Source organism: Lampris incognitus, chromosome 2 (genome assembly GCF_029633865.1).
Source record: "Lampris incognitus isolate fLamInc1 chromosome 2, fLamInc1.hap2, whole genome shotgun sequence".
Lineage (NCBI taxonomy): Eukaryota > Metazoa > Chordata > Actinopteri > Lampriformes > Lampridae > Lampris > Lampris incognitus.
Window position 1 is genome coordinate 14,199,753 of NC_079212.1, and position 15,294 is coordinate 14,215,046.

Genomic DNA, 15,294 nt, shown 5'->3' on the forward strand with positions numbered 1-15,294 from the left:
TCTGCACACACTGAGCATATTTAGAATTCTCTCAGTGTGGCAACACTGTTTGTTCCCGCAGCAGAACTACAGTCGCCGGATCCATTTTAATATTATGACTTCTGGTAAGCGTTCCGAAGTGAACATAGGCAATGACTGCTTTGTGCAAGAAGATGTACAGACACTATAATCTAAATACCCAGGCACCACATCAGTGATCAGACACATGAACAGCTGAAAGGTCATTCCTGCAAAGGTTCTCATAAGGTTCATATATATTTCATCACATACATTAACCTTCATTCACAGTATATTATTAATGAGGAGGCGAAGGGGGTGGGAATGGTTGATGACGTGAGAAGTGGAGGGGCATTAGACAGCCTTATTTCCAAGATTTGACACAACCCGATCACCAGATTCAGGCTGCTCTTAGTGTTACCACTTAGGATTCAGGAAGCGATTGTTAATGGAGAGCACTGATAAATATATACTCTTAAATAGTAACAAAACCCTAGATCATTTTATTGAGTTTGCTGACGTTAACAGGTTCAAAACCTTCTAAAGGTTAAAAACATGCCAGGCTGGACTTGGTAGTCTGTGATGTAAGCATAGCAGGATAAACACAGCTGCAGCTGTTTATCCTGCTGTAAGAATTAATGGGTCTTTTGCATGTAGATGTGCCAAAGAACCAGCATTGACAAAACTATAAACAACTGTTGGTACTGACTCTGTCTGTGTGTTAGTGCTGATAGGTGTGCTGGCCCATGTAAATCAAACAGACCCATTATTAATTTTAGTAGCTGTAACTGTGTTTATCATACTATGTTTACATCATAATGTACCAAGACTAGCTTGGCATGTTTTAAACCTTTAAATTGTTTTTAACCTGTAGATGTCAGCAAACCCACTAAACTGGTCTAGGGACTCATTACTTTTTAAGTACAGAAGCAGGTTACTAATGAAAGTCTATGATATGCTTTGTCAAGGGGGACTTGGTCATGAGGGATACCCAGTATGCATAATTTCATTGACTCATTACATGTTTATGTAAGTCTAAGCCCTATTTTCCAGTACGAACATGAACCAAACATTACCCCTCAACTGTCAATAGCTGATCGATGTAAGAAACGTGTACCTAGGATTTTATTTTGCAACATACATGGCAGTCATATAGGAAGACCAAGCAAATGAGCACCAAGGGCATAGTAAATCACTAAAAATGAAGCAAATTTGTGTTTTCAGATTCGTGGACACATTCCCTCTGCAGCCATTACAGCTTGGAAATTCTATGGCTGCTGAATATAAGAGGAGGTCATGGCTATGTGTAGGCTGACAGAGCTGGCATGAAAAGCTACAGCAGTCTATCAATTTGTACCGAGTCACTGACAAGAGAAGCGCATCAGACAAAGTCATTCACATTGTACTGAGGAGTATAAAGCATTATATAGATAAAATTTTTACAAAGTCCTAAAGCATAAGCAACCATAGAAGCAAATGTAATTCTGTTCTTAAAGAAAATAAATGTCTTGCAGCAAAAATTCCAACACAAATCCCACAAAGAACGAAAGCAGAAGGATTTCATTTTGGAATTATATGGACAGTGGACCACAATGTGACCACAATGGGTTTTTTTATACTAATATTTGTACTGAAAATGGCTTTTCAGCAATGGTCTGCAACGCATCAGTAATAGCTAATAGTATTGGTTTTGACCACCGCTGAATAAGCAGACATAACAAATCTCTGATAAAGTAGTTCTGTAGAGGTGATTTATCATTGATATAGAAACCTCTGTAATCAAGGTAGGAGAAAGCCTTTGTAAGTAACTTCCTGAGTAAAGCCACAAAATGGGAGCACTGCTCTCGAAATATCACCCGTGTGCAACTGTGTGAGGTTGCCCACATGCTTTTCAACAAGTGTGTACAGCTTGCATTAAACACAAACAGCCAGCCGATGTTGGCAGACAGCACTGGCTGAGCCAGGTTTCACACATCTAAACAGGATATGGATTAATAAACAGGGATACAGATCCTTCCTCATGAAGGCAATTTACATTTTTGAAAAATATGCCAAAATCCAAAATGATGGAGAAAATGAGGTATAAGTAGACAAAGCATTATAGGATAATTCAGATTTAGTCATCTTTAGCCTTCTCACTGCTGGCCCATGCTGACGTCATCTTAAACTCACTTTATCGCTCATAGATCTAAATACTACCGAAGCTTGGGAGACACCTCGTGAATAATGTAGAAGAGACATTAGTGGGGTCAAACTCAAAAAGTGTATGCGCCATCATACAGGCTAAATCAAATGTGCCACGTAAAGAAGATGCCCAGGCTAAAACTCTGCCAGGCTGGTTTATTTCGCTGCTCTAATTTTTGCCATTAACTCAGATCAATACATGTTTCATCCTAATTTACATAGTGAAGTTATATTCACCAGCCTTAGAAGTGTTACACCCTCAAAATCAAGAGGACAACCATCATAACGATCAAAGTTAACCCATCATATTTCTCTTAATCCCAGGCAAATCATTTATGAAATGAGAATAGACAGGGTCTTTGAGGCTTTACAAATAGTAGTACATCTTTATTAATATATTTTCATAAAACAATTTAAGACCGTATCAAAAACTCAGTAAAAACATTAGATTTTTAACCATTTTTTTCTAATGGTAATATCAGATATGAAACGTACATTATTCACGTACATTATTGTATTTTTTTTTTTTACCTTCCCCATCATATTCTTAACATGATGCATTATTTTGAGTGATGGGCAAGTAAACTTTCTGGAACTCCCACAATCTATAAAGTCTTTTTTTTCCAACGATTGTGTGATCATAAATTGAGACGGACAATAAAATAAAATAAAATAATGGAACAAACTGACGCTGATTTGTCCTCCTCCTGCTTCCCCGACTAGCTACTGATAAAACACTAATGTAATGGAGTTCTTCACTGGAGTTCACAGGCACTCCATTATGTACATACTCCTTCCTCCATGCCTCATCTTCACTGATAACAGCACACTAAACATACAGTGCAGCAGCTAGAGGCAGAGCAGTGGAAATACATTACTGTGCCGTCTCACTCCCCGACCCCCCTGCCCCACCAAACCGAAAGCATACGAGACAGCGAATCCAATGCATTGTTCGTATGACAAATTCTCACCCTGCTGTGAAACAGGAGCACACCCTCAACCTCCTTTGCAATGGTAGGAACCCCGTGTTTGTCCCGACTGCAGACACCGCCTTCCAACAGCAAGTCATCTCATCCCATAGGCAGGATCAGTGGCAGATACAAAAAAATATACGTCATTATTTGATTTTGTAACTTAATTAGGCTTCATCTATGACAGGCATGATCAGTGTGGTGTCCGTTTTCATCAAGTAACAAGAGGAAATCTTGGTCATGTCACGTGTTAAAGTAAAACAAAAGAAAAGCGCCCCTTACTGGACTACCGGTTACAATGTTCATTTCAGCAAGACACCAAGTGCAAGGTTTAGCAAGAATTTGCATATGCACAAGGTTTGCACAAGTCATTGTCAAGAGGGAGCAAAGCATAGGGGAGAACAAGGAAAGATCAAAGACTCGGAAACAAAAATTTGCTTGTGTGTAAATAAAAGAGTTCCATGCTTTAAGTTTGGTTTTCGTATTTTGTTCCTCTCAAGAAATAACAGGTGCAAACTCTTAGTAAACCTGGCCCAAAGACAGATAAAAGTGATGCTGAACTCGTACAAAGATTAACATTGTGAGGGAGAGCCTCGAGTCTGTTGTCATGGTGACATCTTCTCCAAGGCCCTACAGGCTGCAGTCTTTCCTGCTTCTTTATCATTTTCTATACAATAGAAACAGTACATCAAAGATAAAACTGACTCTTCTTGGCGAAAAAAAAAAAATTAAAAAAAAAGATTATGCAAGAAGTTGAGAGCAGAACCAAAGGACGACAGAAGAAGAACGAGTGCTAAAATTACAAACTGTTTACCATCCAGTTGTCCAGTCCCACAAGTAACGTACAACAGAGTATCTTATCCATGATGGCCATGTAGTGTGTATGGTTGCCTGCTCTTCTACAAAGTCAAAGCCACGTGTGAAATTACTTCTGTAATAGTTTTTTTTTAATACAAACAGGTATCCCTACGGTGCTCCTGTGCCCAAAACTGAAAGCCCAGTGAGCGTTAGGGAGGCACATAGGGAGGTGGTGACCTGTATGCGGTCATGTTCTTGGGGCGAGAGCCTTTGCCCTCTATGGGGACAGTGAATGGTGGTGGGGGCTGGTAGGGAGGGGCATTAGGATCTTCATCTTGATAGATGGAGTACTCCTCCAGCAAATCCTGGTTGAGCAGTGTACTGTGGGGGCCAGCCATGTTCGGGTACTCTGGAGGAGGCAATGGGGGCTTTTCCTCCTGAAGGATGAGAGGAATGCTTGAGGATGGGGGGGACTTGGAGTCATCAAGCTCATCTGCAAAGATAATGGGGACACCTTTTTTGATGAAAGTGGCCTGCTCCTCAATGGTCATCTTCCCCCTACGTTTCTTGCGGTAGCAGACCATGGCTATAACCCCTGCTATAAGCAAAAGGGCAGCCACCACCACAGCTGGGATAACTGTGTGCAAGTAAACATCATCACTACTCCTACGACCTGTACCTGGGGAGGGTGTGGCTGTAGGAGGAACAGGCAGGGACACTTCACCTGGTGGCACAAATGAGTAGCTTTGACATTTGTTGGTACCACGAATGGAGATGTTTATGGGTTTGAACTCAGGTTCCATGGCTTTGATGAAGGAAAGTTTAGGCTTGCCCTGAGGCTCAGATATTCTGTTGCTGAGAATGGTGATTTGGTCCTTCGGACAAGGACTCTGCTGGAGACTATTATTGGTCCACTCCACCACGATGGAACCCTTTGTAATGCTTCTTAGGGTCACTGTGCTGCTGTTACGATCACCAAGGGCATAGGCCAGCTTTCTTGTCAAAAGAATCTTCTTATGGACATCATTGGTCAGGGTTTTAGGATCACCTTGGAAACGGGCAGCAAAAACAACAGAGGGCTTGTCATTAGTTGACCAACGGTTGACTCTAACCTCAAATGCATCCATGATACTTCTACCACCCTTATCAGTGGCCAGCATGAAGTACTCATGTTTGCCCTCATGCTGCTCATCTGGAAGGCCATATAGGAGCTGGATTGTGCTGTTGAACTGGATCCATGAAGTTTCATTTACTGCTTCTTTGGGAGTCTTCTTCAAAGTCAGACGCAACTTATCAGTGGTGCCATCTTCTCTGTCAAAGAATGTATCAGGAGGAATTTTAACCTCAAAATAGGAGCCAACCCATGCAATCACCTCATCAATGGGATTGTGGATCTCTGGGGCTTGATTTGAGTCTGGAGCCAGAGACAGAGGAGTGGTGCGCCTGGGTGGCTTAGCTGTTGTGGTCTTAGGTTCCCGAGGGGCAGGAGTGGAGGTTTTGGGTTTCTTAGGTTTCTTGGTGGCAGAGGTCTTGGGCCTTTTAGTGGTATTTGGTGGTGTTGGCAAAGCAGTGGCCTCCACAAATGTAGGCCTGGTCATGGTGGGCTGAATAGGGATAGTGCTTGTGGTTCCGAGTACTCTAGTGGGTTGTGGAGGCCCCAAAACTGGCGTGTGCGCTATCTGATCTCTGACCCTTATTGTTGGCTTCACCGGCAGAGGCAACAGACCACGAACAGGGGGCGCAGAGTTGTCTGTTGCTGGGGCAATAGAGGGAGAGGTAGGAGTGGGAACAACACGTACAGGGGGCTCAGGATGAGTAGCTGGGGGAGGCAGGGAGGGCACTGGAGTGGGAGTATTGTATAAGTGCCTTCTGACCCGTTTCACCCCATGAGGCTTTTTATTGACAATGTGCCAACCAACCACTGGATACCCTAACTTGGCTGACATGGTCCCATCCTTAGCTGGGGATTGGACGCTGCTGATGTCAGGAATATTACTCTGGTCAAGGGCACAGCCAAGTTTCCATGACAAGAGGGCCCCATTCTCCACCACCTTCTTGGCATTCCCAGGTCCAGCCATGAAGGCAGACATGTCAAACAGACGGTTGTTGATAACAGGGACCACCCACATGTGCTCCAGGGGCACATGTGAGAACTTTCTCATTATGCCCAGTAGGTTGACCCTCTGTCCAGCAGCCATCTTTGTCAGGTCAGCATCAAGGATGACAGTGAGGACTGTGACTGACTCCTCAGTGCCACAGGTGAAAGGCTGGAAGCCGCCGATATCAGACTGGAGAGCAAGCAGAGCTGGCTCAGTGTCTGCCCTTTCTTCTGGGTACACCTCAATAGAGAAGACTGTGCTGGGGGCAACTTGGCTGCCAATCTTACCACTTATCTCTTCTCCAGACACAGAGATATGATACACCCCTTTATCCTGCTCCAGAGCCAGGCCTTGGAGAATGCAACCCTCTCTGTCCCAGTGAAGCCAGGGGGGGTAATGTCTTCTTTCCCAGCTCTGTGAGCTGCAGAAGAAAATAAAACAAATAATAGCACACATAAAATATGAGCTGCAACGATAAGGCCAAACATCAGCAGTAATTTGATGGTCAAAGAATTCTGCTAGTTACACGTTTATACTAAGCCATTTGGAAAACAAGGGACCTGATAAGCTTTCAAATACCTCCAGGTACAAACCACCCAAATGGTTTTCCTCTGAATACCGGCAAAGTTAAACAGTTTATCAAATCGTGTCATATATAAACAGGAAGGAAGCCAGAGTGAGTTCCAATTCACTAGCTACTATCCAAATCATCACCCTTCATTTTGAGTTATTACAAAATGACAGCACCTCATTACGCATCACACTACGGGCCAATAATAATTTTGTCTCATTCATAAGTCTGCCTGAAACAAATTGCACCACAGCTTGCTTCAATGAGCAGTGACATGTTATGAATACTGAAAGCATAAATACTATGTTCTATATTTTTAGAGTGAAGGCAAACAAAAAGAAAAAATCATTAAATCAGTTAACATTCTTTAGAAACTTTGGTCGACACGGTTATTTTAAAGGTGAAAAGAAATTAAAAATCCAGTGGCTGGGTGAAGTTACATAAAGTTAAGCTTATTGCAAGATCTCCAGTGCTGCCTGAGAAGACCGTTTCTTTCATTCCCTTTCCACAAACATACTGAATGACATTTCTGCAAAAAGAGTAAGAAATGGCAATTCTTTGTTAGGTAAAACCTTTCTGGTTGTCTTGAGGCATGCTCAATAATCCAGGTAAGGTAATCACAGAAAGTTGAATCAGTTCATCTGGACACAAGGTTTATTGGGAGAAACGTTTCACCCTTCATCTAAGTGACCTCTTCAGTCTCAACCAAGTTGACAAGTCTTTAATTTATTCAACAATTTTCTCAACAGTATGTTGCTATTGAATGTAGTTCATGCATGTAAGTGTTTTATTAAACAACACACGGCTAATATATTAATTTAAGATGAGTTCATTCAGGTGAATACATTCATTTTCCTCAATGTTAGAGTAGTGTGAGAATTGAGGTTTCAAAACCTATCCAATAACACCCACTAGGGATAGATATCGTTAAGAGTTTAATGGCACTACTACTTTTACCATCCATCCATCCATTATCTAAGCTGCTTATCCTACTCAGGGTCGCAGGATGCTGGAGCCTATCCCAGCAGTCATTGGGCGGCAGGTGGGGAGACACCCTGGACAGGCCGCCAGTCCATCACAGGGCCGACACATTCACACCTAGGGACAATTTAGTGTGGCCGATTCACCTGACCTACATGTCTTTGGACTGTGGGAGGAAACCGGAGCACCCGGACGAAACCCACACAGACACGGGGAGAACATGCAAACTCCACAAAGAGGATGACCCCCAAGGTTGGACAACCCTGAGATTCAAACCCAGGACCTTCTTTGCTGTGAGGCGACCGTGCTAACCACTGCAAAGTCTCTCTCTCTCTCTCTCTCTCTCTCTCTCTCTCTCTCTCTCTCTCTCTCTCTCTCTCTCTCTCTCTCTCTCTCTCTCTCTCTCTCTCTCTCTCTCTCTCTCTCTCTCTCTCTCTCTCTCTCTCTCTCTCTCTCTCTCTCTCTCTCTCTCTCTCTCTCTCTCTATATATATATATATACACACACTCACACACACACATACTACTTTTACCAATACTGCTTATTGATCTGGTACTTTAATGGTACTCTTACAAGTTCTTTTTGTCTTTTTTTTTTTTAAGAGAAAAAAACAAAACAAATGAACAGAATTAATGTTGCTTGATTTTCTCATGTCTGGACACAGCGTTGCTTTTAATCATTAACCCACGTTGGTATAATTTAGTTAACTCTGGGTGGGCTCTAAGCTGCTAGCGTACATGACATACCTGAGGTGGATGGGGCAACGAGAGATGAACCACGAGCTAGGCAGTTGAAAACTGCATTTCTCTGCCTGTATTTGATGCACTTTTGTTAGATGTTTTTAAATGTTTCGAAATTTTGGTTGTGTTTCCGCCCTTACATGTCTTACAAAATAATTGTTGCACTTGTGGCAACAAGCATTGTCAGCATTCGACTAGTGAAGTATAACCAGACTTTTGACTGTTTAGTTCTCTCTCCGCCATTGTCACTAAGAGAAGGCTGTGTGTGTGTTTGTGTGTGCACGCATGCATGCGCGTGCCTGAGAGAGAGGCAGAGTTGGCCCCGCCCCTCAGCTCGCACATGCGACAGGCTCCGAGAGAGAGACGTCTCTCTTCTGAGTTGAGAATAGTGAAAATGCATCATAGACAAAAGTCTTAAATGGTGTTGCAAATTAGAAACAGGGTTGGTGAGATAAAAGGTGCAGATAATGTTTATGTAGCCTAAATAAATAGGAAATTTATTTTTCTCAATTTCTCCAAAACTGATGGCTGAACCGCTAACGTCAGAGCTTATCAATACTACAGTCTTTAATAATTTAGCACCGGTGCCCGTTTAATACCGGGTTCCGGTACCCACCCCTAACACCCGCAGTTGCAACTTGGGGGAAAGACGAGTATTTTCATTTTTCCCTCTTCTGGCCATTTTGTCCTATTTGCACAACTCTAATGGCAAGTGATTAGTCTCAATTTTCTGCTTCAAATATTTAACACTTCTTAACAATACTTACACGGATATTACAACTTCCATTGGCAGGTCTTGTCGGAAGCCTTAGCCGAAACACCTGGCCCACGATTGCTGAAGAGTCTGGTATACCAGTGTGCACCCCCTCGGTAACCGCAGGTGAATCTGAGATCAGTGTAGGCAGCCCCTCACTAACAGTAGACACTGCGGCCTCAAAGTCAGACAGCAGAGAAGACTGCATGGAAGCCTCCAGTTCCACTGACATCATCTCCACCAGGGTCTCCTGCTGCCCCCCTGGCATGGAGCCCTGGGTCAGGGCCACCAGAAGCCCTATTACTAGGGGGATAGTCCTGCCTGGAGAAAGTCTGCTTCCCCCTGCATCGCCACAGCTCAGGTCTCTCTGTTTACAGTGCATAGTGATAGGCCTTTGTGCTTCCCACCAGATGTCCAAGAACAACTGGAAAGGCCACATGCACAGAAGTAAATGTAATAGAAGTGATTCAGTCCGTCCTTCTGTTAGAGGCTGTGCTCGACAATGCAGAATTCACCTTTGCCTTTTCTTTGTTGCCAATCTCTGTTATCCATGAAGAGATCTTTGGCAGGTTGTTAGATCGCCATATCAGAGCTGTAATTAAAAACGGAAGAATGAACAAATGAGAACATGATTTTGCGTTTAGCATGGAAAGCTTTGATGAAAAAGCAAAAATGTTAAGAGAATGCTAATATACTTCAGATTCTGTTTTGTAAAATACTTCAAAAAATTACAAAAAAAGTCAACTCCACAATGAAACACAGGAGTAGGTGTTTTAAAAAAAAAAAGAAAAAGAAAAAAGAAATTACTGACAACCAGCTACAGCCTATGAGTCAGAAATAGGTTTCAGATAATCAAACATTTACAACACAATAAACATTGGTAAAAGGGACATATTGATCCACCACCAAGCGCCACTTGCCTATAGTGGAGTTTTCAGTATGTTCACTTTCATGAGATGGCATTAAGAGTCAAAGGTCATTTGTTTTGGATGCAAGTTTTAATTAGGTGCCCTTGGGGTGGGAATTAAGAGTCTCCATTGTGCTGACCCAGCCAACCCCAATCCTGTAACACTTAGAAAACAGGTAGGAGGGTTGGCCAATCACCAAGAATCCTAATGTCCTTTATATACAGTGACGGCAGCCTATATAGGACTGATGCTATGACTAACAACTAGAAAACAATGTCGTTTCTCATCCGGGCCTACTTTCATTTTTTGCTTCCTAAGACTGATGAACAGGGGGTAGTACACTAAAATCAAAACAAAGTTTCGTTTACAGGTTTAGCTTGTAGTATCTAGCCTCCATCAGGGCATAAAAACAAGGTTTTAAGAACTGCTCTTCCTAGAACTCTGTAGAAAAAATGATTTTGCCTCTACCTGCTTGGTCATCATAACTACATTACTAATGATAATTTCTTGAAATTTTCTTCCCTGTGTGTAAATATGTTATAGAAGCACAAACGGTCATCTGTAAAATAGCCAACTATCACTATTCTGTCAAAAATATTGCGATATTTGATCCTGTCAATATCATCCAGTCTTATGTGAACTGGTTTTGCCTTAAGTATCTTGCCCAAACCTAAAATCTTGCCTAAAGTGGTCATGTGCACAGCAGATGTTGTACATCAAAAAATTTTGATTAGATCCTACAGAATTTTTAAATAGAACCATCTGAATCCAAATCATGTCCCAATATGTCTCTGATTACATCAGGTAGCAGAAGATGGGCAGGAAAGGCAAGCAAAGCTTTATAAGAGATGGGCTAATGAGAGCAATAACAATATAAACTCCTTTATAGCAGTCTACTGTAATTTTACTGTGAATAATGCTTAAATTGTATGGTGTACACCATGCATTACCCAGAGAGTATTCAAACTCATTCTGCTCTTAAACCACTTGATAAGCCAATTAAAAAAACAAAAGTACACAGTGCAGCATAACTGAATTGTATTGCTTATATTCATCTCCAGTCTGGGTCCATCCCCTCAGACTAAGAAAACAATGCAAACAGCAACTTAGAAGAATTATTTCTTTACATATAGACCTAGATGCTCTCCATTTTGCAACACCTGCCAACATCAATTAGCTCCTGTAATGAAACTCAAGAACACCAGGGGGGGGGGGGTCAAGACAGTTTCAGTGGCCCTTCAGCAGCCCAGCAACTCCTGTGCACAGATGCTGTGACATAGCCTTTGAGACCAAACACCATCAGTTTGAGAACATCAACTTTAATGCTAAGGCAGCAAAATGCCTAAAGAATGAATTGGCCTCATGGTTGCAACAGCAGCTCTGGAGTGTCAACCCGCCCCCCTTCATCTCAAGTACCCATGTTTCACCCTCGGTCTTAGTGAGCATCTGTCCTGCTGACATTTACAAAAAAAAAAAGGAGGAGAACAAAAAATCCCTATGAGCTTTAGGGGCACACCACATTGTAAATGACCATGTGCCCCGTCCTCCCCCTGGGCAAGGGCAAGTGAAACAAGTACTCCAGTACAAAAACCAATAACAAAAAATCTTTTGAAAGTTTGGATATCAAATTACATACCAACTATAGATTACTCACAGTGTAACATAAATATGAATATCACCTAAATGGGCAAATGGTTATATACCAGTACTCGCAATAAACTGGAATTTGTATCATAGAGGGGGGGGGGGGAATCTTATGACCAAACCACCAACTGGGTAGGCTAAAATGTTCAATTAAGTCACATCCACAGGGGTCCTTTGTGCTGCACTATCCGGCGCCTAATCTAAAATGCAACACACAGATATCAACTAGCATATTTCAAATTTGAGACACAAAAACAGGATTACTACGGAACAGCTTCAATGCAATATTTCTGTGCCGCATTAGCAAGGTCAGTCTGTAGCAGTAGCCTACTTTCCATACAAGACTAAAACAATGGTTTTCTGTGTGTTTCACTAATATGTTGGCATCTGTATTTGCCACTTAATTTTCTCTTTTACTTCAATCTAAGACAGAAACAAATGCTGAAAGATGCCTTACCTCATTAACCATGTTAAGACATGCTGCAGATCTGAGATCTCAATCTAACAGATATTCAGTGGGCTACATTCTCAAACACTCCCTCCCCCATATAGCCCCCCTCTGACTCAGATGATTCTCAATGGCAACCACTGCACAGTCACATTTTCTAAAGCCGCCTCTTTGAGACACAAGGCCAAGCAAGCATACTGGCAGGGCTGAGCCCTCAATACAATAGGCTTGCTGAATAGCAAAGGGAAAAAAAAAGTTGCTTGAGTTATCCATCCACATCAATTTGGTGTATTTGAATGTATAACACAAACATGTTAAGATAAAACTAGGTTTAGCCTTAAGGCTTAATTTAATTCAGGCAGAAGACAATACCTCAGGCTGTTGCCACATGAAACAACAAAAAAACCCACAAAAACATTTTTGTGCATCATAGCAAACTCTCCTCAATGTGGCCTTGAGTCCATTGAGTATCCACGTTCTCAACGGCTCAATCGGGATCAAGTTTAAAAAAAATTTCCTGAACAAATGCGACATTTTAATATGTTGCTATACATTGTTTGTTAATGTGTAGTTAAAATGAATACTGGATCAAATCTAAGTCAATAAATCAAATTTCAGATAAAACAAATCTAAGAACAGCTACGTACATAATGCCTGGACATGAGACCAAAGGTTTCCATTCAAATGTTACTATGTAACATAAAAAGATAGACTTAGTCACGCTGCCTATACTGGTGAAAACTGACCTTGGACTGTTTTGGATAGAACTAAAAACAGGACAAGGTCAAATGATGAACTTACAGTCTTTGATTTGACTTCATAATGGAATAAAAAGAAAACACTAAAACATCTAGAAAGTAATTAAAACATGTCAGCCTTCCTTGATAACCTTGCACAAAGCTTTAAGACAGGGTAATTGTGTCTCAGTGTGATCACGATTTACTACAAATTCTGGCCTAAGCTACATAGCATATGGATACCAATGAAATGGGGGGGGGGGGTCTAGTCTCCAACATCCCCAGCGTTAGACCAAAAGGTAATGGGAAGGTACTGTTAGTCTTTTATATGACAAGTAGAATGCCCCCCCTCCAAATACACATTCCCTGCATATCTAACTGTGCTACCTCGTAGTTTCCACGACAAACCCTTGTTTTATGAAGGGTAAACAGCTGAAAAATAAATGGGCCCGTTTAGGCCATTTTTCTAAATCTTCACATATTCCCAGCCCATGTCTACGGTAGTGAGGTGGATCACTTCACAGCACGTGGACCCAATGTTACGCGCTTGTAAGCGAAAGACAAAATTTCTACAACCATTAAAATAATTAGGGCTCAAACGCACGGTGGCATTCAGGGGCGAACTGAATTGACGTACCACATCCAGCAGCCTCTCGACAGCGCATGAGCTGAATAACAAACACGTCCACAAGACACGCTTGCCTTGCAAGTGGACGTTTCCCTTGTCTTTCCTAAAACATTGCTCGATTAAAGAAAGGAAACGGGCGGAGTGGACAAATCGAGGCAGCCTGGTTAGGCAGTCTATCCTGGTATCTTGCCCTTACAAGAGCAGCTTGTTCGCAGTAGGAATATACTAAGAGTCAACAATGGCAGTCGGGGAAACCAGCGCGTTTTTGCCACACCGAGTAGCTAACATCTGCTGCTAGCTTAACTATTCAACAACAACAAAAAAAAGAGAGAAAAAAAAGTTCACTTCCTCGGTAAACTGACACGAAATTACCACGCGAGCGTCATCCTTTCACTGCGACCTGGCTCGTTTGAAAACGTGTTCCCAGTCAATCGGTACATCTCACGTCCAGTAGTAAACTGTGTCCCAACTTGTGATCCAAACTAACCAGTCAGTGATGTTAACCAGAACCGCTAGGTAGGATACGCCGACAAACAACTCCACGTTTACGCCATTTAGAGGAGATGTGTTAAGAAATATACAGAACGTGAACAGTTAGTTGCTCTACCAACGGTGACGATAATGACCAGTGGCTGACGACTAGAGAAACGGCTATTTATATGATTATTAAAAAAGAAAAGAAAAGAGAGACGCCCTACACATCAACAAATACATCTCTATTAGCAGGAGTTGTACTGGTGAAGGACGTACCTGTACCGCAACTCCTCTGATTGACATGCTTATCGAACGTTTCGGGATGTCAATCAGAGGACGTTTCCAAGTAACGGCAGCTAACGCCAGTCCAACTAGCTAGGCTAACTAACGGTAGCGAGCGATGTGCGGGCCCCAAGTCAATCGCCCCCGTTCCGTCTTGGACTCGGTATAAACCGACAAGGCCTTCGCGAAACGACCTCGGTTACCAACAAAACGTTCATCCCACGTAAAAGCCTTTGCAGCCGGCGGTGTACCGACACCCCTTCCTATTCGCAACAGATAACGTGTACAGACGACAGCAAAAACGAACCCGGTAATGGTGTACGGCGAGCGCCATCCGAGCATCTTGTCCGTCTCTCGCGCCGAGATGCACCTGTTCTGTTCCAGGCGCGAGTTGGTCCGCGGCTGCAGTCAGCTGCATAGCTTCCGACAGACACGGCTAGGGTTAGCACACAGACGCGGAACTAAATCAACCGGGCACGACTGAACAGCTCGCTAAAACGGGTGTTTTCTACGCGTCTCGTAGAAGAAGAAGAAGAAATCCCCAAACTAGTTAGTTAGCTCCGTCCGTTCAAAATGTCGAACAACGAGACGCAGAATGAATGGGCTCGGGTACCGCCGGTAGGGATAGCCGCCCTACGCGCAAGCTAACGCCGAAAGCCTGTGTTGTGACAAGAAATAGCCGTTACCAGTCGTGTCACAAATATGGGAGACGTGTGGTAAAATTCGTGAATAAGCTGAGGCGGTGAAGATGACGACGAAGGACGGTGCTGAATAAAGCCCGAGCAGATGTAGTGCAGTGACGGAGGAACGCGCACACACACACAAAAAAACCAAAAAAAAACTGACCTTGTTAGCTAGCTAGCTCGAGCCGTGGTGTCTCCCCCCCACAAGAAAGCCGCGGCGACTTCCAGAATTCCATTAAACACGCGCTTTCCCACTCACCGCGACGAAAGGCGCGCGGGTACCTTGCAGGTTACAAACTAACCTATTTGATCATAGTTTGCGGAAGGGAACGTGCCCTGTTTAATTAATCTAGACATAGTTCATTGCTCTGTTGTAATTAAACTGATCGCGACAC

At 42.8% G+C, this 15,294-nt stretch overlaps 1 protein-coding gene across 1 annotated transcript; it reads right to left on the minus strand.

Moving 5' to 3' along the window:
* Nucleotides 1-2,548: 2,548 nt before the first annotated feature.
* Nucleotides 2,549-15,286, minus strand: LOC130107718 (dystroglycan 1-like). Its single transcript, XM_056274444.1, is given in 4 exon segments — nucleotides 2,549-6,442; nucleotides 6,444-6,470; nucleotides 9,109-9,687; nucleotides 15,063-15,286. Coding segments are annotated over 3 exon segments (2,736 nt in total). The 5' UTR covers nucleotides 9,535-9,687; nucleotides 15,063-15,286; the 3' UTR covers nucleotides 2,549-4,159.
* Nucleotides 15,287-15,294: the final 8 nt, after the last annotated feature.